Source organism: Myodes glareolus, chromosome 17 (genome assembly GCF_982192425.1).
Source record: "Myodes glareolus chromosome 17, mMyoGla1.1, whole genome shotgun sequence".
In the NCBI taxonomy this organism is placed as follows: Eukaryota; Metazoa; Chordata; class Mammalia; order Rodentia; family Cricetidae; genus Myodes; species Myodes glareolus.
In genome coordinates, this window is record NC_142042.1 from 62611948 (window position 1) to 62638633 (window position 26686).

Below are 26686 nucleotides of genomic sequence, written 5' to 3' on the forward strand. Positions count from 1 at the left end.
GTTCCAGATTTTTGTTGTTGCTGTTTCTTTGTTTTTCAAGAAAGGGTTTCTCTGTGTAACCACTCTGGCTGTCCTGGAACTTGGTCTGTAGACCTGGCTGGCTTCGAACTCACAGATATCCACTTGCCTCTGCCTCCTGAGTGCTGGGATTAAAGGCACAACCACCTGGCAGTCTATGATCATCAGGTTGGGGAACATGGCAGCAGGCACTGGAGCAATAACTGAGAGTTCACATTTATTTGATCCTAACACTTCCCGACTAAAAATCTTTAAAGAAAAAAAATGGGGTGAGGTAATGTAGTTTTTACCTCCCCCCTTTTTAATATAGGGTCTCTTAGTTGATGAAGTTAGCCTGGATTCAGAATGTAGTCCAGAATGATCTCGTACTGGAGGCAATCCTTCTGGCCCACCCCTCTGAGTGCTAGGATTATGTGATGAGCTGGTTTGCTCATGCAATCTCTCCCTCCCTCTGTCCCTCCCCACTTCACTTCCCTCTCTCGCTTAATTATGCACCACAAAAGTGCCTGGCGCCCTGGAGGCCAGGAGAGAATATCAGATCAATAGGAACTGGAATTACAGATGGTTTTGCACCACACGTGGTAGCTGAGATTGGAATCCAAGAGCTGTATTTCCAGTTTAGTTTGTATCCTTTCTACCTTTACCGACTGTAACGGCATAAATCACTGTATCTCAAGCATCTGCATCTTATCTATAAAACGAGTTGAATAATGCCTGCTACACGGGCCTGCTCTGAGAAGTAAAACTGTAAGAGCTTGGGTTCAATGATTCTTCAAGTCAGGTCTGGCTACTGATTCAAACAGGAAACGACAACCCGTCCTGGTACTTGTCCCACACAGCCTGATTCTCCTAAATAGTCAGAAATCTCAGCTCTAGGCACCCCTAAAGCAGACACACGGATGCGATACGACGTTGTGCATCCTGGTCAGTCTCAGCAGTCACTCTGGACCAGGACTCCTCAGACAACCTCATCAACACGGAACCTGGCAGCCATGGTACCTGGACGTGGCTGGCAGGAAGAAAAGAAGTGTAACAACAAAGGACCACTTCCGCTTCCGGTGAGGCTAGCGCTTTCACTTCTGCTGCGGTGACTAAGATGGAAGCGTTCTGGGAGTCACGGGCTGGCCACTGGGCCGGGGGTCCGGCCCCGGGGCAGTTTTACCGCGTGCCGTCCACTCCCTGCGCCCTCGTGGACCCGGCGTCCGCGCTCTGCGAGGGCCCAATCACCCGGACCCAGTGAGTTGCGCTATAACCGCGCCAGGAATGGGTGGCGGGCGGGACTTGGACCTGCGGCGGCCGGGTGGCGGCCCCCGGAGTCCCCGGACGCCGCGCTCAGGGACCCTTTCCATTCTTCAGGAATCCCATGGTGACTGGGACGTCGGTACTCGGGGTGAAGTTCGACGGCGGAGTGGTTATTGCTGCAGACATGCTGGGCTCCTACGGCTCCCTGGCTCGTTTCCGCAATATCTCTCGTATTATGCGAGTCAACGACAGCACTATGCTGGGTGCTTCGGGAGACTACGCCGATTTCCAGTATTTGAAGCAGGTTCTCGGTCAGATGGTGTAAGTCGCCTCGAAGTGGAGCGAAGCTCTCGTTTTTTATTCCCTTAGATGGGATGGGGGGACTTGAGGCTTTGAGGAATTGTTGAGTCGAACATATGAATGTTTTGAATACTTTTTGGCATTGGATGTGTGTGTGTACATTTGGGCATAGATCAGGGGTGGGTGGGGATCCTGACTTCCGTTATCATTACCTTATCAACCGTTTATTTTTAAGGATTGATGAAGAGCTGTTGGGAGATGGACATAGCTATAGCCCTAGAGCTATTCATTCGTGGTTGACAAGGGCCATGTACAGCCGCCGCTCCAAGATGAATCCTCTGTGGAACACCATGGTCATTGGAGGCTATGCTGATGGAGAAAGGTATTTGATAACTTCCCCGACCACCCGGCCTAGCACCTACTGAGTGTCTTTTCAGTTTTTTTCTTTTGTTTTGTTTTTCAAGACAGGTGTCTCCGTGTAACAACAGCTCCGGCTGTCTTGGAACTCTCTCTGTAGATCAAGCTGGCCTTGAACTCAAAGAGATTCGCCTGCCTCTACTCTCTGAGTACTGGGGTTAAAGGCGTGTGCCACCACTGCCTGGCTTTCTTCAGTCTTTGAAAAGAATGGTTTTTTACACTTGTATTGGTGCTTTTGTGCTACTCTGTGTGTGTGTGTGTGTGTGTGTGTGTGTGTGTGTAAGAGGTCGGTCTCTTCTACCATGTGGGCTCTAGGGCTCAAACTCGGATCATCAGGTGTGGTGGCAAGTGCTTTTACACACTGATCCATCCTGAGTCTCCCGCCCAGACTATTTAACCCCAGAGAATTCCCGTCTTGTAATTCAGACCTCATGGTCCCATTTTTTGGCCAAGAAATATAAGATTAAATGAGTTCTTTGATCTGTTTGTCCCTACAGCTTCCTTGGTTATGTGGACATGCTTGGTGTAGCTTATGAAGCCCCTTCACTAGCCACTGGTTATGGTGCATACCTGGCTCAGGTAAGTAGTGGGTCTAACAATGGGGAAAAGAGGAGTAGAGATGTTCCCTGTGGAGTTCTGATAAGAGACAGGCTGGGATCCAAATGTTGGGCATCAGGTTTTCTTAGTATAAGAAGGTGTTTTACAAGACCTTCCAGAGACAAGATGTGGTGAACAGGGATAATAACCTTGCTGCAGGATGGAAGCCCTAGGACTTCCCTTTTAAGAGGGTCTTAACTAGGTGGTGGTACACATCTGCACTCCTGGTGCACAGGAGCTGAGGCCAGGAGGGCTGTGCGTTCCAGACCATCTTGGACTACACAGAAAGACTCCTATCTCAGAAACAAAACAAAAATGAAATGACTCATGGGTAAAGGTACTTGCTGCCAAGGCTGACAGCCAGCCCAGGATCCCCAGGGTGGGCAGAAACAAGTCCTGCAAAGCTATTTTCTGACTTTCACATGCGTATGCATACATATATACAAAATAAGTAAATGTCAAATGAAACAAAAAAAAAAGCCAGCACTTTTCTGATGAGACAGTGGGTCTGTCGTTCACTTTGGTGATTGTTTACATGGGATGGAACAGGTGTTAAGCTAGCGTCTAATTTCTCCCGTGTTTTGCCCACCTTTTAGCCTCTGCTTCGAGAAGTTCTAGAGAAACAACCTGTGCTGAGTCAGACTGAGGCCCGGGATCTCGTAGAGCGCTGCATGCGAGTGTTGTACTACCGAGATGCCCGCTCGTACAACCGGGTGAGTCCTTGCAGAAAAGCACTGACTCTGGGGCCAGCACTCGGGAGGCGGAGGCAGGTGGATCTCTGTGAGTCTGAGGCCAGCCTGGGCTACAGAGCTAGTTCCAGGACAGCCAGGGCTATACAGAGAAACACTGTCTTAAAAACTAAACTACAGCCGGGCATGGTAGCGCATGCCTTTAAACCTAGCACTCAGGAGGCAGTGGCTGGTGGATCTCTGTGAGTTCAAGGCTGGCCTGGTGTTTCAGGACAGCCAGGACTGTTACATGGAGAAACCCTGTCTCGAAAAATCTTTTAAAAAACCACTAAACTACAAATTGTTACTTCTATTTTGGAATGAGGGAGCGACCCTCTGGATTAACCTTTGTCCAGACTGGATGTTTACATTGCATGTTTTGTTTTCTTTTAGTTTCAAATCGCCACTGTAACTGAAAAAGGTGTTGAGATAGAAGGACCACTATCAGCAGAGACTAACTGGGAAATCGCCCACATGATCAGGTGATTTAGAATTACAGTAGGGAAAAAAAATGTGTGGGAGAGTCTTTGACTTGAACAAAGCTAGACCCGTCTGGAGGGCTAGTTTCCCAGGCGGTGGTTCTGGATGCAAGGGGGAGAGCTTCTTAAGCTGATGCTTTGGCACTTCATCACTTTCTTCCTAAAATATTCTTTCTTTTTAGTGGCTTTGAATGAATTACAGATGAACGTCGAGTTGAAGCTGTACCCTTCTGTATTTGGATTAGCTGGCTCAAAGTAGACTTTTGTAAAATAAATCAGTCCTTTGAAGTGTTTGCTGGGTTGTTTTGTTTTGAAACGAGATCTCACCGTGTAGCCCAGGCTAGCCTGAAACTCAGAAATCTTCCTGCCTCTGCCTCCCAAATACTGGAGTTAAAAACTTGTGCCACCGTATCTGGTCACACCAAGAGCTCAGCTGCTGCAGTATCTGAACCATTGATGTGCTGTTTAGCTCCTGCGTGCATGCCCAGAGGTTGATGTCAGAAGTCTTCCTTAGTCATCCTCCACCTTAACTTTTTTGGCGTAATTCTTATGAACCTGAGCTTCTCTATTCAGCTAGGCTGCCAGCCAACAGTCCCAAGGGGTCCTGTCTCCACCCCCTCCTAGAGCTGGGATTTTAAATGTGCATACCACCACACAGGGATGCCCAAGCCTGAACTCGGGTCTCATGCTTGCGTGACAGGCACTTGACTGAGCCACTCTCTAACCCCTTCACTGTATTTGAGGTTGACCTCAACTCAGGACAGTCCCTTCTGCCTCAGCCTCCCAACTGAGGGACCATAGGTGGTGATGTGGGTACTTAGGCTCTTTCAGCAAGTATGGGATTCTCTGAACAAAAGACCCCCACACGGTATTCATTTTAGTTATTCTAGAGCTAGCTTCTTGTAGGGTCACATTGATCTTTGGTAACAGTTGGTTTACATATATACAATATTCTCATTTTCTCCTATGCACTATATTCTAAAAGAATCTTTTTGTTGGGAGAAGGTGGTTAATGAGGGCTCCAAACCTGAGACAGGTGTGTGCTGGAGCTGCTGGGTAAGCTAGTGCCCAGCCCAAAACCACACATGTAGCCACACTCAGGAGAGCTAAGCACATTTAACTGTTTATTGTCTGCAAACCTAGCACCTGGTACTTTGTGTTCATTAAAAAATCCTAAATGGAGGGCTGGAGAGGTGACTCAGCATAAGAGTGGATACTATTACTCTTGTAGAAGACGGGACCCGAGTTTGATTCCCAGCATCCATGGATGTGGCTCACAACTGCCTCTAACTCCAGCTCCAAGTGATATCTGATGACTGCCCCCATGAACAGTGCACTCGTGCACATACCCACATAACTAAAATATTTAAACATAATTAAAATCATTTAAAAAAATTTCTAAGTGGGACTGGGTAGGTGGCTCGGTTGCTTAAAGCACTGGCTGTGCTAGTGTGAAGATCTGAATTCAAGTCCCCAGAACCCATGAAGAGCTGGATAAAGTAGATCTCTGTAATCCCAGGTCCTACAGGGAGATGGGGGTCGGGGAGGCAGAGCAAGAGGGACCTGTAGGCTTGAGAGCCAGGTAGTCTGGCACAGGAAGCAGAAAAACTGTCTCAAGTCAGGTGGAGAGTGAGGATGCCTGAAGTCATCAGACTCCACCCTTGTGCCTCCAGTCACACAGTCGTGCACACACACAGTCCTCGGACATAGACCCCAAGACCTGAGTTTACTCCTGATCCTACAAGATGGCAGGAGACTCAGGAGTTGTCCTGACCTCTGTGCATGTTGTAGTAGCATGTGTAGCATGCGGTGTCTACATTCAACACACGAAGAACAAGTATAGCTGTTAAGGTTGGGAATTAGCCATGTTCTCCCTGGGGTGGTTTCAAACCTTTATTTTTAAAAATGAAAATAGGTCTTCTGCATGATGCATTCCAGACAGACCCTTTGAGAGTGGTACAGACAGCAGCAGACAAGCTCACACAAAGAAAATCCTGAGCCTTCAATCAGGAACTTTCACATACTTGATCTCAACACAGAAAGTTGTCAATAAATACATGTTTATTGATTGAACTGAATTATAAAAAAAAACAAAAAAAAACTTCCTTCTATTACTAAGCCATGCAGGCAGAGTCCACAAAGACAACTTGCTTGCCAAAACCCAGCCGATCCACTGTTACCATGACCTTAGAAAAAAAATGACCCATCCAAAGTCAATGTGCAGAGGCCAGGAACCCAGCTCCACTAAGGCTGTGGCTGCTGCAGACGACAGAAGAGGACTAGGCTGTGGGCTGAATGACCACTTACAGTTCAGCTCTCTCAAAGGCAGCTGGCTTTGTGGTACAGTCCATCAATAAAATGGCATTGAGCAAAAAGCTGGGGAAGAGAAGCACAAGTGGATCCTCCGTTCAGATTTCCAACGCCATGGCTTCAGAGCTGGCCAAACTTCTGGGATCAGTCCTGTTCACTATGTTATAAAAACTGCAGGGAGAAGGTGGTAACAAATACCACACCTGTACCACCAGGCCGCCACATCCTGACTACCTCCCAGTCTATGGAAGTCTATTAAACAGGGGCACATAAAAAAAAGTTATAAATCCATTTCCTCTCATTTTATTAAATGCTCCACTTATGCACACTTTAAAGATGAACCACTTACAAGCTTGTGCAGGTTGCCTCCTTGGCTCACAGGAGGAAACACTGCTGAAAGCCTCAGGGTGGACAAGAATGGTGTAGCTGTGGGAAAGGTAGACTTGGTTTTTGTTCTTTTTTTTCTCTATGGTACAGTACATTTTGGTTTATCACCATAAGTACATCATTTTCTTTAAAAAAAAAAATCCATCATGCAAACTGTAGAAAAATTTTCCTTGAAGTTGGCAGTGAAAAATAAAGATTCGTGTCTTTCTCTGTGCACACCTCTATGCTTTTTTCTCACATCAGTTTCTTCTCTAAGCACTGAGAGAAACGGGAAAGCCATGGGTCAACAGGAGTTCACGCAGTCTGTCCTTTTCAACACTTAACACATGCCAGTCAGTACCTGTGATGTCTTCGGTGGGTGTGCAGTCAGGAGGTGCTTAACAGGACAAAGGTAAACAAAGCAGCAGGGGCTTGCTGATGGAAGACAGAGACTAGGGATGGCTTCCACCTGAATACTGTTTCATCACCACACCCAGTACCTCTTGCTTGTTAGGGACACAATATGCTCCTTTGCCCAGAGTAAAGGACGGCATGAAAATCAGGAAAGGGGTCAAAGGTCACAAATGCAAAAAATATTGTTTCTGTTGTGTTTTGGTGGAGGGTGGAAGAGTCAAGGTGGCCTCATGCACTGTAAAGCCACAATCTTATACCCAGAGTTGCTGTAGGAACCAACAGCTCCGGAGAGGAAGGGGAAGCGAGAAGGAAAGAGGTCAATGGGATTCTTTTTTCATTTTCATTTTTATATAAAAGTGTTAAAGACCACAATGAAAAAAATTTATCCACATATGTAATAAACCAGTTTGTGAGCTACATATTTTTTCTTTCCCATTTGCAGAAAAGTTCTCACATTAACAATGATTAGATAAGTATCATGCCCAAAGACATTGGCCACACAGTAAAACAAACAAAACCCAGAAATACTATGATACAATTGAGGTAAAAGGGGAAACAAAACAATTTAATATCTGTTCACAAAGGATTGTTTTCCTAGATTTTTGTCAGAAAAATAGCAAACACAGTGATTTAAATTAAAGAAGAGGAAGGAAAAAAAAGTCACAAAAACCTGTTTTTAGCAGAAGTGAGTAACCAATGGGCCAGCTCCTCGGCTCAGAAGTGATCACTACTGGCTTTCTAATAACCCACAAATTCACAGGAAGTATCAATGTCAGGGGAGTGGTGGCATAAAATTAGAAATATAAACCAAGTACTCCACTGGTACCCCCCTTTCTCTAAGTCCCTCTACCCTCCCTCGGTTTTCCTACCCAACTCCATATGCTCTCCTGGGCCCAGCACCTAAATCTCCATCAGATCTAGGTCAGCTTCCTCAAAGCCATAGAAGGACTCCGTCTCACTTTCCCCCTCAAAGAGCTGGTGAAGGCTTTCAGGATCAACTGTCTCTTCAGGAGACGATCTGGGTCGGGGGGTGGAAGCCGACGGCTCCTCAGATCGCTCTCCACTCAGCTTCAGCTGCTCCTCTAGGGAGGCAATGAGCTCCTCCTGCATGTCAGCGTTGCGTGTAGGTGAGTTAATATTGCCATCAGGACCTGGCAGAACACTAGCCACAAGGAAGGACCGCTGCACTAGTTCTGGGGAATCCCCAATGACACCCAGCACCTCACTCAGCCAGTCCAGCACCAGCTGAAGCAGGACATCAGAATCACAGGCAGTATCTGCCATTTCCCGAGCCTGCTCCTTCCACTTTTTGTGCAGGAAATTCTTAACAGTTCGTTTGATGCATACATCTAATGGCTGGATCTTAGAGCTACAGCCTGCAGGGACCACAGCAGGCAGTGTGTTAGAGGCACTGAGCAGGGCCAGTACCTCTTCTGACAAGTGAGTGCGGTGGCAGTCCATCACCAGCATGCCCTTGCCGTGCTGACAAGCTGTGTGCTTCTTCCACACACGGGATGACCAAAGCTCCATGATCTCATCATCACTGTAGCCGCTCTCTTTGGCCTCTAACAATATAGAGTCTGGCACATTAGCAGGCCGATTCACTTGTCCTCGGAAGAAAACCAGGGTGGGGAGGACAGTGCCATCTGCCAGGATAGCCAGCACTACATCACACCAAGGCTCCCCTGTGCCCACTGTCTGCAGAGCATTCTCCTTTCGGTCATCACTGCTCAGTACTTCTGTGTCCAGAAACAAGGAGACCTCATCAATAGCCACAATCATAGACAAAGGTAGGTCCTGATTGTGAATCTGCCGCTGTACAAATTCAATAAAGAGTCCTGCATTTTCTGCTACATCCTTCGGTAATGTGTGGGCTACAGCTCGCCGGGCATGGGGGGTGAGGTGGTGCCGTAGCATGAAACGCACAGCCCACTCGTAGGATATCTTAAACCCCCCCTCCAAAGAGCGTCCTATTTTGGTGGCCTTCTGAAACAAGGTTTCCTCATTTACAGGCAGCTGTTGCTCTCGCTGGATCAGCACCCACTCAGCCAGTTTCTCTTCTGCCTCAAAGCTGAGATATTTGCCCTCTAAATTCTCTCCCTGAGAGGCCTGGAAGCGTCGAAGCCAACGACGGATCCGACGCTGGGGGTTTCGGAAGTGTTCAGCTGCCAGTTCCGTGTTGCAGCACAGGGCAAACAGTACCACCCGCAGCTTCTTCACAGACAGCTGCTCTTTCTTGCTAGACCCACTGCCGCCTCCACCACCAGATGCCAGTTCAGGTTCTTGGGTTACAGGGTTTCCTTCATCCCGTTCCTCGACATTCAGACATCCAGCTCCCTCTGTGGTCAAGGGCAGTAGGGATGAGGATTGTGGGTGAGTAGGGGTTGCTGGTGGGGTTGCAGTTGAGGCTGGTGATGGAAGTGCCTGGGCCAGAGGAACTGTGAGCTCTTGTGGTTCTGCTGGAGTGGCCCCTACAGGTTTCACAGTGGCTGCTTTGTTAGAGGGGAAGGGAGGTGGAAGATACATATTCTTCAGATTCCGATCATACGCTCGTTCAGGAGTCTGGCCAGGTCTAGTGAGTGAAGATGGGGAGCAGAGAGCGCAAACATCAGTTAAACTTATGAATTTAAATAATAGTATTAGTAAGAGCAAACATCATGCAAAGTATACATTAAATCATGAAATGAATGTTACCTTGAGTGAGGCATCCAACTGAGCCCTGGGAAAACGAGAATTTAAAAAAAGTTAGATCACTGGGGAAAAAAAAACCAACATTCCATAGATTTCAACATGCTACTTAGTAGTAGACTCTTCATGGGGTAACCTCAGTCTTATCTAACTGCAGGTTAGAAGGTTCACAGTCTAAGGTAGTGTGTGTCTAAACAGTGAATGGGTGAGATCAGAGAAAGATGCTCCTGGCTCATACAGAATGACATCCCTTTTCCCACTTACCCCGTGGTAAGATGCTGCTAGATCTGTGAGAGGGGTTGAACACTAAATGCTTGGCCATGGCATCTCCCACAGAGGTAGCAAAGGTACATGAAGTGCAGGCCAGCTTGATTCCACTGAGAGAGAGAGGAAAGAGAGGACCAAGAGTATATTAGATACATATGGCACTGACATTAAAACAGCAAAACTGTGAGGCTTAAATAAGGGACATAATCACTCCACAAAATAAAGATATGATATTAACAACTTTAAAAATTACAGAGTACCAAGAACTATTTTATTACCTTACAGAATTTTTAAACAAAGCCAAATACTTGGGGCTCTTCCGTGGAACATGATTACTGAAAAAGACAAAGAAACAGAGTTACAACCAATAACAATGTCCAACCAAAGAGATGCCTTCTCAAACTTCAATATAAACCACAAAATAACCTGAGGATCAATTACAATTCAGGTCTAGGATAGGGCTAAGAATCAGCATTTCTAACAAGCCCCATCCTGCCTAAACTGTACTTTCAGTAGCGAGACCCTAGGAGATTATTTGGAGTACAGATCAACAAAGTCAAATGAATACAGGTTTGCTCTTTTATCTTCCAAGAAGAGATGGGCCAACAGCTTTAAAAGTTGAAAAAAGAGCCGGGCAGTGGTGGCACACGCCTTTAATCCCAGCACTTGGAAGGCAGAGGCAAGTGGATCTCTGTGAGTTCGAGGCCAGCCTGGTCTACAGAACTAGTTCCAAGACAGCTAGGGCTGTGACACAGAGAAACCCTGTCTCAAAAACCAAGAGTTGAAAAAGCAACAAAATAGAAATGGGAGAGGCTGTGCTGAGTTTTGGACCCTAAACTACAAGTGCTGGTTTCGTCCCGACTCACTTGATCATGTGGTTGGCATAAGCTCGAGAGCAGCAGGTGCTGTAGCGGCAGAGAGAACAGTGCACGTAGGTTGGGAAATGATTAGGGAAATCCGGGATCTCAAAGCTGCACTCCAGACATGTCTGCCGGCCCATGACGCTCCTGTCAAAAAACAAAAGATCATTAGTTTTGACCACTGATCCAGTTACACTTTATCTGATTTCCTTGGCTATTGGAAATGCCCTGCACACACAGTTCCCACCCGCTTAGCATTTAGAAGAAGGCACTGACATTTTCCTCACAGCTCTCTTCTGGATGTTGCGTTGGACAGGGGGATAAAGGAAGACTGGCAAGGGGTCAGTGGAGGTCAGTGGTGTGGCCTCCTGTAAGGCGCTAGAAGACGTATCATTTGACACAGGAACAGTCCGTGGCTGCCCCCGAGAAGCCCGGATTGTCACCTGAAAATCAAGGGAAGAACAATTAGATGGTTCCCACAGTAAACCTCAGGGTACTGTCTAACTCCACTCTTACCCTCCCCGGGCCTGTAAAAGTAACTTCTGTCAAACCCTTTACCTTGGTGCCTGGTTTCAAGCCTTCCAGTTGCTTAGGTTTACGGAAGGTTTTATGGTGCTGAAGCTTGTGTTCAATTTTGTCCTTGGCAAAGAGAAACTGTAGCCGGCATTTGTTACAGTGATAAACATTTCTCTTCTGAAGAGGAGAAAAAAACAAAACAAAACACAAGAATCCCTTAAAGGTTCACAGTGGATCAATGTCAGCACTGTTCTTTCCTTCCTTCTGTGGAGAATTCACTGAGTAAGAAAAGAACTATTCGAGACCAGGAAGCCTATCACTAAGAACACCAGCTCATGCCCCAGAAAGTGGAGGCCAGGACGAACAGATCGTCAGCCACTTCTTGACTTGGAGCACACAGACCAGCAACACATACTTGCTTATTACCCTATCATCTTGAATGTTCTTTTTGATTTTTAAAAACACAAAAATAGGGGCTGGAGAGATGGCTCAGAGGTTAAGGACACTGACTGTTCTTCCAGAGGTCCTGAGTTCAATTCCTAGCAACCACATGGTGGCTCACAACCATCTACAATGAGATCTGGTGCCCTCTTCTGGCATGCAGTCATCCATGGAGGCAGCACACTGTATTGTATACATAATAAATAAAATCTTAAAAAAAAAAAAAAAAACACAAAAATATACACGGTAAAAGTGTCAAGCAAACAACAATACCACTCAGACTTCTCACTCTGCTCCCTTCACATTCTATGGTTGCCTTTAACCCAGACTCTTAGTTCACTCCCACAGACTGGCTCACGCACACTTTCTTACCAACAGCATGTACGCAACCAAAGAGCAGAGTCTCCTTGTTTCTTTTCTGGTGGTGCCAGGGATACAAGCAAGAAGTCAAAGCCTTCCTTATGCCAAGCAAGCACCCTACCACCAAGACACTCTCCAGCTACAAACAAAAGATAGTACTCCCCACTATGTATGGGGGAGACCATTTTAGGACTTGGTCTGCCAAAACATGCTTCATATCTGTAACTTTCTTTGCTTGGATAGCAAATAAATGTAACATCAGGCTAAATACAAGTATTGGTTTCCACAGGCCTGTACTCTTTCTGAGTGACTGTGTATGTACATGTCAACATGGAGCACACAGCACACACATTGTTTTCCGTTCTTATTTCTCTTACAAACCTTCATTCTCCTCCAGTAGGTTTTCCTGTAGCATTGTTTTTTATTTTATTTTATTTTTTTAAAGAGAGAGTCTCACTGTGTATCCTAGGCTAGCCTGCAACTTACTCAGCTGTCTAGGCAGGCCTCAAATTAATGGCAATTCTACTACCTCAGCCTCCTGAGTGCTGGGATTACAGTGTGAGCCACCATACTAGCCTTTCTATAGCATTTTAAAACAAGGTTATGTCTGTTCCATATCGTAAATAAAATACAGCAACACGACCTCCATCTTCCCGCAGCAGCGCCTCTGCCCTCCTGTGTAAATGCACGTCTTCAGGCTGTCTCCATTTACTTTCTCCTGCTAGATCCCTACCAATCAAACAGCCTCTTAATGCTGCTTAATAAAGGGTCTGCCTCTGGTTTCTTTTTAGCTTAACATTCTTGTGGCCTGGGCATTTTGATCACACCCTTTTCTTCAGAACACTTTAGTTCCCTTGGCAACAAAACGCCTACTAGGAATTTGGTAGCGGTTTTATGGATAGAGACTTGAAGGACTCTCAGCCCTATCCTTGACACATTTGGAGTACTTAGGACACTTTACCAGGGTCAGCTCAGCTGGGGGCCTAGCAGTGGGTCAGGGGTTCAAACTACTACCAGCTGCTCTCAAGAGGAAGCTTGTTCAATTCCCAGCATCCACACAGTGCCTTACATCTGTAACTCTCGGCACTGGAATGCACATGGGACACACACATAAGACAAAACAATATACATTAAAACAAAATAAGATTAAAAACAAAATCAGCCAGGTGTGGTAGTACATACCTTTAATCTAAGCAGCCAGGAGGCAGAGGCAGGTGAATCTCTGTGAATTTGAGGCCAGCTAAGGCTACATAGTGAGACCAAGTCTCAAAAAAGAAAAAAAAAGTTTAAAACCTAATGAATTTTATAAAACAATTCTCAAATTATTCTTGTAAAAACCCAGACTTCAGCTCTATTATCTACCAGATATATTGTAATGTCAATAGACAGCGCTAAGCCAAAATACCCAAATCTCAATATTCTCTCAAAGATTTGCTTTCTCCAGTATGTCTCAGTAAACAGTACTGCTTGTTCACCCAAATGTCAAAAACTAGGCACCATTTAAGACTTTTTGAGACAAGATCTTGCTATGTAGCCTAGGCTACAGGGTGTCAAACTCTTGAGCCCTCTGGAACTCAGCCGGGCAGCAGTATGGCTAAGACTCTGAAGACAAAGGCAGTACTCGGTTTAGGAACTATTCTTATTCTCTTGCCATTTCCACTCAACCCAGCTCTAAACCCTAAGTGCCATGCTGTCTTAGCAGTCCCTCTTAACTCTGTCCCTTCTCCTCACTGCACAACCCAACAGCACTGTCCTCTCTACCTAAAGGGTTCAAAAGCCTTTGGCTAGTCTTGCCTCTGCTCTCAACTTCCACTCCAGTCACTTAGAGCTGCCAGGTGAAATCTTGAATAAACAAGTAGGAACTTCTCCCCCAGGGCTTGAACTCCTTTCTCAGACGAGGAAAGCACCCATGACCATCCCCGCCCAGCTTCCAATACTGCCTTGTATTCTACGATCCACACTGAGGGCCTCTCGCTTCCTGACACCACACAGGCTCGCCGTGTGCCTCAGAGGAACTGCTTCTGCTGCACTTCACCCTTCTGACCCTAAACACCAGCCGCTTCTTCAGGGATATCTGCTCAGCTCCCAGAACAGGGAGATGTTCTCTTGCCCTGTTAACACAGTCCTAAGAACGGCTCAAGTATTGTTTCCTTTAGCACTAAATCTCTACCATCTAACCCAGTGTAGCAAGTAACAGGGTCTGAACCATGTTTGCTCACAATATATGTTCTCTACCAGTATCATTTATCTATCTCAACCCTGACCCTAGAACCCAAAGCTTCAAATGAGAATACAGGATGGCTTGGTGCTGATACCTGGTGCCTCATGTAGTGCTGCTGGAACGCATTGCCATTTTTGAAGACTTTCAGGCAATACGGGCAGAGCAAATGCCGAGTATCTTCATGAATCATCCGAAAATGTGCATCTACCTCAGAGTAGAGGGAGGAGCGATACTGACACACCTGAGGTCACGCAAGAAGGAAAATAAGTTAAGAGTGAGTAACTGGAGCCATAAAAAGAAGTAACAATAAGGCTATGCAGAGAAAGGGTTCTTAAACGCAGGGGTATTATTGTTCTGGTCCTGTAATGGACATCTACGTGGGTGACACGTTCAGCTGTGATAGAAACAGTAAAGGACACAGAGTCTGAGAACAGCCCATATTTTTTAAGGAATAAAATCATCCTATCGTGAGAGGGGACGCCCCGAGACAGACTGTTATTGTGCACAGGAGGCCCCTGGCTGGGTGTCCTCTAGAAAGTCCTAACTGCAGGGACTGTGTCAGTCTCTGTCCATGTCTTCAGAGCACCTACACAGTACATGGACAGTGGGAAGTTAGGATATTCATTAGCGAATTTCTTTACAATCAATTTTAAAACAAAATGCCTAAAAAACGCTCTGGAGAAAAAGGCAATACCTGACAAACATAAGGCATCTCTCCAGGCTTATGAGTGTCCTTCATATGCTGGAGAAACAGTGGCTCGCTTTCAAATGCCCACTCACAGATCTTGCACTTGGCTGTAAGAAGAAACACAATCTAGACATGCACCTGGATGTAAGACCACAGCCCTAAGATCTCCGGCCTCATCTCACCCGCAGTCACCAACACACGGACAAGCAGTTCTACTCACATCTATGCTGCCTATGGAAAACTCATGTCCCTATGTCTCTAACTTGGTCTTATAAAACAAAGCCCTATTCTAGACTGTGAACTATTTTAATCTTAAATTGGACTTTCTCCCTTTACTTCCCACCTCTTCTCTTCCTAACTCAATATCCATCCATTGTTGTCATCATTCAGTGACCTAGGACTGTGACCTTCACTGAAGCTAGGCAAGAACCTGACAGAAACCTCATGACTTACTGCTGTTCACAGCTTTCATCCACCCAGAGTTCATCCTTCACTGCTGAGTGTTCTAAATACTACATGATTTTCTGTCTGTGCTTAAGGACAAAGATACTCATTTATAAATAATTCATAAACATCTACTGACTGTCCATGAAGTACCAGAAAGAATTTGTTCGGAAAAGGCTGACAAACACCAAGAGGTGTTTGTTTTTGTGACAGGGTCTAATTACACAGTCCTATATGGCCTGTAGCTCATAGATCATTCTGCCTATGTTTCCCAAGTCAGAGATTAACAGTGTGTGTCACCACATTTGGCTAGACAGATGCTCTTAGCTTGTCATTAATGTCATTTCTCTTTATATATTAACAGATTCGAGATAATTATACTCTGAAATTAGCCAATTTGTCAAGCTTGATTATAAGAATATAATTATAAATGTTTTATAAAATTTTTAATTGTTTTATATTTAAATTACAAAGTATGGCTGGAAAACGGCATATTTTGTATTTTTCTTTGTTCACTGGCCTTTCAAGTTTCTGCAAATATGGAAATTATAAACTTTTAAGAGTTTTAAGTATTTTTATAGTTTTAAGTACTTACCAATAGTCTACCCCTCAAATCTTCTAAGGCCTTCTAAACGTTTAACAATTACACTTTTTATGAAACCAGACAAGATCTTCTCCCTCTCAGAATTACCTTACCCATCATTGCTATCATATAAGGCATGTTTGTAATTTTACTTTTTTGGTTAGAGAGAAGGTCTTATGTAATCCAGGCTTGCCTTCCTACCACAGCTTTCTAAGTACTGGTATTACAGGCATGAGCCTGTAAACCCAACCTATAATACTGTCTTAGTCTCACACACTATAATTATGTAAGTTCCTACACTTAACATAATTTTTACATTTTCAACAAACTGGCAGTTCTCTAAAGGACATCAGAAGTAGTCTGAATAGGGCGGGAGAGGTGGCTCAGTGCTTAAAGTGTACACTGCTTTAGCAGAGAACTGGAGCTCACGTACCAGCATCTCACTCCAGCTCACAATCATCTTTAACTCTAGCTCCAGGAAATCTGATGCCTTTGGCTTCTGTGGGTCCCTGCCTACGATTACGCATGTGTATACATATACATATATACATACATATATACAAACACACACACGGGGGGGGGGGCACTCTTAAAATCCCAAAGCAGGCACACACCTTTAATTTCAGCACTTGGGAGGCAGAGGCAGGTAGATCTCTGAGTTCAAAGTCAACCTAGTTTCCAGAATGAATTCCAGGATAGCCAGAGCTATACAGAGAAACCCTGTCTTGAAAAACCAAAACCAAACAAATAAAGAAATAAATATAAAATCCTGAACACTAGGCTCACATCTCAAAATATCAACTCAATAGAAATATATGTGTTTTTTCCATTCAGGGCTTCTCTGTGTAGCCCTAGCTACCCTGGAACTCACCCTGTAAATCAGGTTAGTTTCCAACTCACAGAGATCCTCCTGATTCTGTCTCCCAAATGCTGGGATTAAAGGTGTGTGTCACCACCTCTGGCAAGAAATGTATGTTTTAAGCAAATAACTTTATTACTGCAAGTTAGTGCTTGCTTGGTCTTCCTGTTTTGTAAGACATGTAACTGTAACATTCTAGCTCACTGCCTGTCTCACTGAAAGCATTCATTTACTAGTAAAGTACTTCATAATCAGGTTTGAAAGAAAATGGGGAAAGTACTTCGTCTAACGCTATTACCTGCATAGAATGACCTCTTTGCTAGTGCCATCCAATAAGGGAAGAAAAGGTAACTCCCACCCCTCTGCTGGAGTTTGAGTTTTCAAACTTACTAGTAGACTCGTAGGGGCTATGAACATTTTCCAAGTGGCACTGGAGCTGGAAAGGGGTGGAGAACTGGCGATAACAGTGTTGGCAGATAGTATGACCATCCACCTCGCCATTCTGCTGATCAAGTTCCACGTGGTGCTTCATATGGTTCATGAATCTGTATGTAACAGAGCACAAAGAGAAAGTATAGAAATAAAGTCAGTAATAATAGAGAATAACGATAGAATTATAAATAAGCAAACATTATTTGCTCTCCCCCTCCAACTTCCTCTATTTGGGATAGTCTTTTTCTGAGCCTGGAAAGACAGTTCTTTTCCAATTCTGTGGGTGTATGTGTGTCCATGTATGTGGATAAGTATTCACGGGTACAAGTGATTAAGGAGGCCAGAGGCATTGGATCCCATGGAACTGGATTAGAGACAATCGTGAGCCACCTGATGTGGGTTCTGGGACTTGAACTTAGGTCCTCTGCGAGAGCAGAACAAACTTTAAACTTCTAAATCCTCTCTCTAGCTCCATATAACGTGTTTTCTGTTTTGTTCTAATAATTTATCTTTATTTTATGTGCACTGGTGTTTTGCCTGCATATGTCTGTGTGAGGATGTCAGATCTCAAGAGTTTCAGACAGTTGTGAGCTACCATGTGGATGATGGGAATTGAACCCAAGTCCTCTGGAAGAGCAGCCAGTGCTCTTAACAGCTGAGTCATATCTCTAGCTCCCAGATAACAGATTCTTAAAACTAAAAGTAGGTTCTGTGCAAAGAGACTGGGGTCTTTCTTACTCAAACTCAAAGGTATCCTTTATTACCATAATAAAATAATTCAACAGTATTACACACTGTAAATTCTAACAAGACTGCAGCATAGTTAAATGTTTCCAAAAAGGAAAACTTAGCAATGTAATTTGAAAACTTGTCCACTTTTATGTAGGGAAACCTTCAAGGCTGTTTCATGCTTACCGAATGTTGTTTTTTAGCCTTTTAGTACAATGAGGGCATCGGAAAGACGTGGCAACCTTAGGAAAGCTTGTGAGCTGGGCTACCTTGCCCCCATCCCGTCCATAGTAAAAGTCATCCACCAGCATAATAAGCTTGGTCTGGACGCCATCTCCAGCATTCTCATTTGGCTCTGGTACTTTGGTAGATGGTGAGAGAGCAGGAATAGGTGTGGAGGAGGGTGTGGAAGTAACAGGTGCCGTCTTCTCAGGGGATGAGGACTTTGCTGCCAATGGAACACTGGGCTCTGCATCGAGGGACTTGCCTTTCTTCTGGTACTCAACCATTTCAGGGCAGCAGTACTGTAGAAGAGATGACATCATCATTCTGCTTATCTGAGACTAGGATGAGTTAAATCCATGTCACCATAGACCCTGGGAATGTCTTGTTAATGTAGGCAATAAGGGACATGCTTGTGGACACTGGCATCTCTGTTCAGGATAGCCCACTGGGTCGCTGGGACTGTAGGCGTTCGTTAGCACTTAGGCTGCATTAAGGTAGTTTTCCTCCTGCCATTGCCTTGCTTTCTTCAACAGTCCCAGAGTTCACATTTCTCTCATGTATGTCCACACAGCCTCAAGCACAACACCTTACACTGCTACCCCACCCGTCTATCTAGAGCCTTGTACTAGCATGATTTGACTCTGAACTCTCCAGAGAAAGAAGTTCCAACCTCTTCATTTGAACTTAGAGCAGAAAGTTACAAGACTATAAATAAAGCAGGAACCAGGTAACAGGTTTTCATTCTCCAGTGACAGAGTTAAAACTGAGCTGAGGTTATGACCACTGTCTTATGTGACAAACTTACTATCCTGTGAGATCAAATCTACCATTCTAAGACAGTGCGTGCCCATCACCTATCATCAGTCTTTAGATGCATCCTATGTATTTTCAGTTTGCACAGCCCTTTTCTACAATATACCGAAAGAGAACAGCTTGTAAAAGCTTCCAAGCCAGTTTAGCCATCTGCTTTTCATGCCCCCACTATCAGAGAAGTAGGCCACTTAAGATGGATCCTTATCACGGGTGGTGTCACTTACACACATGTGACCTCTCAAAGCTTCAGTAACACGGAACTGAGCATTACACCGTGGACATATTTTCCGTCCACCATCCTGGAGGTCAAACACTGGGATGGAAGAGGTCACTGGAAGAACGGAGAAGAATTGTTAAGATTAATACAGGATACTGGGGCAAGACTACACACGCCTTGAGAAGAAAGCCCAGAGTAAAGAGCAAGCACGAGAGGCACATGTTTGAACTGCTCAAACTGAAGCCCAGGGACTACTTTAAACCAGCAGTTTCTGTTTTGACTCATGAGCTAGGAATGCCCTTTTACCACCACTTTAGGCAAAGTTCTTTTTTTCTCTCCCATTTATGTGTTTTTGGTTTGTTTTCAGACAGTATCTTTGTGTAACTCATGATTAGCCTACCTCTACCCCAAGTGCTGGAATAATAGGATGTGCCAGATTGACAGACATTTTCCTTTTTAAAACTGTGATGGAGCTAAGCACGGTGATGCACACCTAGAATCCCAGTACTGGGGAGGTGGAGGCAAGAGGATCGCAAGTCCCAGGCCAGCTTGGTCTATAGATCTAGTTCCATTTGGCCTAGATAGGGAGACTGTTTTAAAACAAAACTAATGAATTGTGACGCTGACACACAGAAAGCAACACTCAGCACTGTTAAGCACATTCATGCTGCATAATTTCCAGAACTTTTTTTAAAAAAAAAACTTATTTAATTTTATGTGCATTGGTGTTTTGTCTGCATTCATGTCTGTGTGAGGACATTGGATCCCCTACAACTAGAGTTATAGACAGTTGTAAGCTGCCACATGAGTGCTGAGAATTGAAACCAGGTCCCCTGGAAGAGCAGCCAATGCTCTTAAATTATTGAGCCATCTCTGTAGCCCTTCAGAACTTTTCTTAACTTACAGAAACTATTTTGGGGAGAGTTTTGCCTGAAACAATGCCTCCTGTAGCCCATACCAGCCTTAAAGGCGCTATACAGTGGAGCTGCCTCTGAGCTCCTGACCCTCCTCCTTCCCACACCCCAGGGTCTATCTAGGACAGCAGATGTATATACTACTACCCATGTAAGCATGCTGACATGGATCGTGACACATAGCCTAACAATGCCCTTAAAATTGACATTTTGTTTCATGTCAAAATGACTTCTATACAAGTAGCATTCTATGAACTCAAACGGTATATTTAGGAATATGTACGTATATGCAAATACATATATGCATGCAATAAAAACTGATGATAAAAGAGGCCATAAATTTGCAGGAAAGTGGGAAAAGCAATATGGGAGGTTTTGGAAGGAGGAAAGGGAAAGAAAAAATATAATTAAAAAAAAACTTTTGGGAAGAAAAAATGACTTAATTTTTAAACCTAACTATCATACCATTGTGTAAACAGGACACATTTTGTTCATACATTCATGATTTGATGGCGACTCAGGCTGTTCTCACCTTTCACCTAATATAAACGATGCTGCTGTGAGCAGAGGCACACAACTTCCTGTGCTAGTCCCCGACTGCAATGCTTTTCAATACATGCTCAAAAGCAGAACTCCTAAAGCATACATTCACTAAAAGTGTTTTTGGAGAAACATCATACTATTTTTCACAGTATCTGTACAGTGTTATATCCCCACCAACAGTGTATGAGGATTCTTTATTTCTCTACATCTTTCTCTATATCCTCACCTAAATGTTCAATCTACTTTGTGTGTGTGAATGTGTGTATGGTCAGAGAACAAAAGAAGTCAGTTCTGCTCTTCAGTGTGGGTCCCAGAGATCGAATTCGGGATGTCAAACATGGCAGTAAGAATCTTTGCATGCTGAGTCACCATCTTATCTTGTCTGCACCATTTTGTTACTTTTAAAAACAATGACAGGGGCTCGAGAGATGGCTCGGCTATTAAGAGCATTGGCTGCTCTTCTGGGAGATCATGGTTTCTCCAGCACTCACACTGTGGCTCACACCCATCTGAAGGCCTCTTCTGGTTTCTCTGGGCACCAGGCATGCACGTGGTGCACACACATACAAGAAGGCAAAACACCCCCACCACCCCCACACACAAAAGAGTAAAAAGTAAGAGAAACAAAACAGCAACAACAAAAAACAATTACCGCTTCCTTTTTATTATATTCTGACACTGACTTAGTCAACTCAACTTCAGTACACATGCAGGAAGAAAAAGTAAAATAACTTGGCTAGATTAAGGTGATACATTCTCATAATCTTAAACCCTCTCTGAAGAGATCTTTTGCAATTAGCATACAGAGCGAGTTCCTTATGGCATTTTCAGTCTTGGCTGACTCTCTACCCCTATCTGCTCTTCTCATTACCTACCTGTCCCTGCTTGGACCCTTCCAACCCTACTATTTCCTCTTCTACTTCCTAGCATATGTGCTCTATTCATCTATATTCACCTCCTTGATCCCTACTCACCTCTCTCCCCGACCATTTACCCCTTTTCTGGTCTCTATGTATTTATCCCTACATAAGCACACACATAGGAACACACATGAGAGAACACACAGTACTTGTCTTTCTGAGTTGGTTTAGTTGGGTCATTTATTGCTTTCTGAGTCACTATCCTAACCAGTACAGATGGCATTTCATCATGATTTTTATGTTTTCCTCAATTGATACTTATCTTATGACTGTCTGCAGAGATGTCTTTCCCCAACTGCTGCAGGGGATGGAATCCAGGGCCTCATTTAAAATATATATTATTATTATTACTATTATTATTACTGTTACTACTACTACATATTATTATTATTACTATTATTATTACTACTACTACTACTATTATTATTAGTGTTTTGCTTTTCTGAGACAAGGCTTCTCTATGTAACCCTGGCTGTTCTAGAACTTACTGTGTTTGTAGACCAAGCTGGCCTCCAATTCACAGAGAACTGCCTGCCTCTGCCTCTCAAGTGCTGGGATGAAAAGCATGGGCCACACATAGGCACAACAAAATCATAACATTTTTTGTTACATTTATTTTATATATCTGCACACGTGCCACAGCAGGTGTGTAGAGGCCAAAGCACTATCTGATGGCTCACTCCTTCCTTTGGGTAGATTCCAGGGATAGAGCTCAGGTCATCGGGTTTGGTAGCAGGCACCCTTACCCTCTGAGCCATCAGACCGTCTGCTTTGCCTCCTCAATTGCTTAGGTTTGTTACTGTGCAGCTCACAGGAATTATTTATGTATTAGTGATCTCTCAGCACAATGTATTTCCCCCCTCTACAGATACCTTTTTCACTGTGCTATTCACGTTCTCTGATGCACATAGTTTAAAATTTCAAATTCAGCAATTTTTATTCTTGCCTGTGCTTTTGGCATCCAAGAAACAGTTGTTAAATCTAAAATTGCCAAGCTTTTTATCCCCTATGCTTTTTTCCTATAGCTTTTAGGTTTTGGTCAGTTGTTTAAGGGCAGAACCTCCCATGTGCTATAACAATCTTCATGCATCAACCTCACAAGCACAAGCCACCAGATCTGGTTATTTATTTCTAAAACAGAATTTTTGGTTACAAGGCAATCCTTTTCAAGGTTTTGTAAGTACCTGGATCTACTTATAGGCATGTATAACTGTCAACTCTTTTCTTTTTATACATGGTTTATACATGTATGCATAATGCATGTGTGGATGTGCTCACTTGTAGAGGTCAGAGGTTGACTTCCAGCCTCTCCTGCTACCACTCTCCAAATTTTTAAAGACAGGGTCTTCAACTAAACCAGGCAGTCACTACACATTTCAGCTACAATAAATACGGATGCCATGATCCATCCGTGTTCACCCCCCGGTGCTGGAGTCATAAGCATGTGCCACCATGCTGGATTTTCCTTGGGTGCTGGGGATCCAAGCTCAGGTCCTCGAGCTTAGACAGCAAGCACTTTACTGAAATTCCAAATTCAGATCCCATAATAGCATTAGTGAGCACAGCCTAGCGCTCATCCATTTATCTAGTACTGGCAGCTGCTTTACACAACGGCACCAGCGTAAGTTAACACGGGACAGAGCACATGCTGTGCACAGAGCCTAGGAAATTCACAGAAAGGTACCAGTCCCTGCTCTGGACCACTGAGCATCCTCAGTCATAGTCTCTCTCTTTCTGAAAACCTCTCTACAACATCTCAACTTTAAGTTGACAGATGGCTCAGTGGTTAAGAGGATAGCTGTTCCTCCACAGATTCTCAGTTCAACTCCCAGCATACACATGGAAACTCCCAACTGTCTATAGCTGTAGTCCTGTGAGATCCAATGTCCTCTTCTAGAGTGCAGATGTACATGAAGACAAAATACCCACACATGTAAAATAAATAAATCAGGTTGGAGACACGGCTGCTGTTCCAAAGGACCCGAGTTCAATTCCCAGCAACCACATGGTGGCTCACAACCATCTGTAATGAGATCTGGTGCCTTCTTCTGTCCTATATACATGCAGGCAGAACACTGTATACATAATAAATTTTAAAAATCTTTAAAATAAATAAATCTTTAAAGAAAAAAAAAATCACCCCAGAAAATTCCCCTCTTCCACGAAGACATCGCTGACCAATCCAGCCACTTAACTAACTGTAGCTGCAGTAAAATGTTCACAGCTGGCACCTTCTTACTGCATTAGCATTTCAATAAGCCTAGATCAGAGCACCTACATCCCATTTCATACTTTATCACTGTTTTCTGAATGACTGACTGGAGATTCAGTCTCTCACATTACCTTTCACTGAAGATTCGGGTCCACTGGTTCTTTGAGCAGAACTGTTGTTGGACACCAGCACTGGCCCAGGACTCTGGCCCAGGGAAGGGACAGTGTTAAGAGTATTCACCAATTTGGCCACTTCGTTGCTATTTTCACCTGTAACCCCAGGTCGCTTCACAGTGACAAAGCTGGCAATGCTCACTGCAGGTGGAGAGGGGAAGGAGGGAGCTACATTGACCAAGTGAAACCATCTGCTTCCCACCCACTCCCCATGCTGTTCTGCATCTCCTCAGCCCAAGTCTCACCTAGTTTGGGATTCGAGGTCTGGCTGGACTGGCCCAGAGGCTGTACAGCTAGCTGCCCCAGTGAGGTTGACTGTGTGGCAGTGGGAGTAGTGGAAGTGCTGGGAGTGGACTTGGTCTGCTGTGACTGTGACTGCGGGACAGTGCTCCGGATGGTGAGAGTAGCTGGGATGACGGTGGTGAAGGTGTTGGTGGTGGGCCTCACAGGAACTGTGGAGCCTGGCCTCACGGGGGTCATCTGAGAGAACACCTGTGGGACGCCAACTGTCGGCTTAACAAACTGTGTACCTGGGGCTTTTAAAAGAGAGACAAAAAAAGTCCCAAACCTTCATCAGCAAGCTCACCTATAACATATTTTCTTGCCTTTCCTAGAAATACAAGAACAGGAAAAAGTTATTTCCCTAAACTTTCTGAGTGGTCACCAGAGGTTACCAAGAACATCTAAGAAAGCAGTGGCTGTCCTGAGCAGCTGAGATAGTAACCAGGAGACAGTCCCCACCACCTCCTCTGCAGACACCTTCCACACTACACTTTTCACCTCAAGAATACGAAGAGTAGTTTGACCTCTGTATTAGGAGGAGGAGGAGAAAAAATGGGTAGATATAGAACAAGGCCAAATTTGGTCCTTACAATCTTTTTTCAGATTCTAAAAGTATTTTCCATTTTCTTCTATACACTCAAATAGGATAGGCAACTTCTCTACCAGAATGTCCCAAAGGGTAATGTTTTTCTAGAACAATTGTAGACAATTCCACTGAGAAATACTTATGGAACACCAGAATGTACATAGAGAAATCTAATCAGACTTACGGCCTAAAAATGTCCAGTGGACTCAGAGATCAAAATCAAAAAATTCTTTAGAAAGTCAAACTGCAGAGGCCTCCTTAGTATTTTTAGCCTTACTTGTGCATGGACATCCACATGTGGGTGGCATGCGTACCACAGCGTGTACCAGTGTGCTTACGGTGGCTACTAGGGAATGAACAGGCTGTCAGATTGGGAGGTCCTTTAAGACCTCGGCCGCCTACTGGCCCTGTGGTTCCCGTATATATGATTGAATAAAGTGATTCTCCTTTTGACCTGAACTATAGAAAACCTGACACACAAGAAATATGACTGAGGGGAAAATTACAAGATTCTTTTTGGTACTAGAAGTTGAATCAAAGTCTCAAGCAATGCTAAGAATAAACTCTACCCCTGATTATAACCCCAGCTCCAGGGTTCTTTAATATTCCATTATATGATTATTAGTAGTATTATCCTCAAAGGATATATCATTTACTTAATTTACATCTAAGGTCCTCCTACCCCCTGCCTTGGTTTGTTTGTTTCTTGAGACAGGACTGGCCTTAAATTCATAGTAATCCTCCTGCTTCAACCTCCTGAAAGCTGGATTCCAGGAGTGTGCCATCATGGCTGGCTGCATATCCAAACCTATGCTTTAAAATTAAAGTAAAATTCAATTTATAATCCTACCACAAAGATGAGTACATATATATGGAATACGAGATTTGTGACTTGGTGTTAACAATATTCTCTCAGGATAACAAACAATAGCTGACTTAATCAGCATGTACTGACAATGACTACATAAGCCTTATTTTAACTCATAAAGAGTAGTGAAAAGCTAAATAAAAATAAAATTACCACCCTGTCCAAAGCTTAGAAACCTTTTTTTCCCCTTTGGTTTTTTTAAAGACAGAGTTTCTGTGTTAACAGCCTTGGCTGTCCTAGAACTCACACTGCAGACCAAGAATGTTTTAAAAAAAACAAAAACAAAAACAAAACTGGGCTTAAATTGCGTTGTTTTGGTTTGATTTTTTGAAACAGGGTTTCTCTGTGTTAATAGTCCTGGCTGTCCTGGAACTCACTTTGTAGACCAGGCTGGCCTCTAACTCACTAAGATCCACCTGCCTCTGCCTTCGGAGTGCTGTAATTAAAGGTATGCGCCACCACCACCCGGCGGGCTTAAATTGTTAAAATCGTATTTAAAATTTTTCTTTAAATACACGTTTTCAAATGCTCTAGACTATTTTGAAACAGTTAAAATAAATACCTGGATGCCAGGTTATTCCAAGTATTTCCTTACCTGGGACCAGTGTAATTGGTCTAACTGTTTGTCCTTGCTGGACATTCAGCACAATCCCAACCTGATTCATTGCATTTTGTACGGGCCGAACATTCCTTACAGGAAATCCCTGTATTAAAAAGCAAAATGACCTTTAAGCACAGAGAGCAACTAGCCCTGATACTGACTGCAGTACAAATGATAGCCCCATATTCTGATCTAAGGGTTCTCTCTCTAGAGGTACAGCTTTCAAATAACTGGAATGGAAAATTTTAGGAAATTTTCCCATGCTAGATTTTGTAAAATGTTCTTTTGCTCTGTTTTTGCTTTTGGACTTGGTTCTTGCTATGTATCCTAGGTTGCCCACAAACTCCTAATTGTGTTTGCAAACAACTTTGTT

General features: G+C 44.1%; 2 protein-coding genes across 7 annotated transcripts in view; one reads left to right on the plus strand and one right to left on the minus strand.

The window, feature by feature from the left end:
* The first annotated feature begins 1085 nt into the window (after positions 1-1085).
* Psmb4 (proteasome 20S subunit beta 4) lies at positions 1086-4074 on the plus strand. 2 transcript variants are annotated; one of them, XM_048427931.3, is made up of 7 exons: positions 1086-1254; positions 1375-1581; positions 1796-1942; positions 2475-2556; positions 3171-3287; positions 3696-3784; positions 3964-4074. In XM_048427931.3, exons 1-7 carry the CDS (start codon positions 1115-1117, stop codon positions 3974-3976), a joined length of 795 nt encoding a protein of 264 aa, XP_048283888.1. In that variant the 5' UTR covers positions 1086-1114; the 3' UTR covers positions 3977-4074. The 2 variants fall into 2 exon arrangements, with proteins under 2 accessions (XP_048283888.1, XP_085534146.1); XM_085678020.2 differs by lacking the exon at positions 3964-4074 and having other exon boundaries at positions 3696-3788.
* Positions 4075-5824: 1750 nt separating this feature from the next.
* The window catches only part of Pogz (pogo transposable element derived with ZNF domain), a 59579-nt gene continuing 38717 nt past the window's right edge, over positions 5825-26686 (minus strand). For 4 of the 5 annotated variants that reach the window (XM_085678018.2, XM_087897787.1, XM_087897786.1 and 1 more), the window contains exons 5-19: positions 26308-26416; positions 24222-24512; positions 23935-24144; positions 19222-19328; positions 18146-18483; positions 17189-17343; positions 14919-15019; positions 14319-14465; positions 11245-11379; positions 10963-11129; positions 10693-10833; positions 10105-10161; positions 9824-9936; positions 9566-9590; positions 5825-9443 (exon numbers count right to left, since the gene is read on the minus strand). In XM_085678018.2, the coding sequence (XP_085534144.2) occupies positions 7772-9443; positions 9566-9590; positions 9824-9936; positions 10105-10161; positions 10693-10833; positions 10963-11129; positions 11245-11379; positions 14319-14465; positions 14919-15019; positions 17189-17343; positions 18146-18483; positions 19222-19328; positions 23935-24144; positions 24222-24512; positions 26308-26416 (3768 nt within the window). In that variant the 3' untranslated portion in view covers positions 5825-7771. The remainder of the gene's footprint in view (positions 9444-9565; positions 9591-9823; positions 9937-10104; positions 10162-10692; positions 10834-10962; positions 11130-11244; positions 11380-14318; positions 14466-14918; positions 15020-17188; positions 17344-18145; positions 18484-19221; positions 19329-23934; positions 24145-24221; positions 24513-26307; positions 26417-26686) is intronic. The other variant, XM_087897788.1, reaches the window with a different exon arrangement.

Bases quoted from the DNA above. Each gene is read 5' to 3' on its own strand.
- Psmb4 (XM_048427931.3), top strand. From the start codon at position 1,115: ATGGAAGCGTTCTGGGAGTCACGGGCTGGCCACTGGGCCGGGGGTCCG. The intron at 1,255-1,374 runs GTGAGTTGCGCT...TCCATTCTTCAG, and splicing joins GGCCCAATCACCCGGACCCA to GAATCCCATGGTGACTGGGA. The intron at 2,557-3,170 runs GTAAGTAGTGGG...CCCACCTTTTAG, and splicing joins ATGGTGCATACCTGGCTCAG to CCTCTGCTTCGAGAAGTTCT.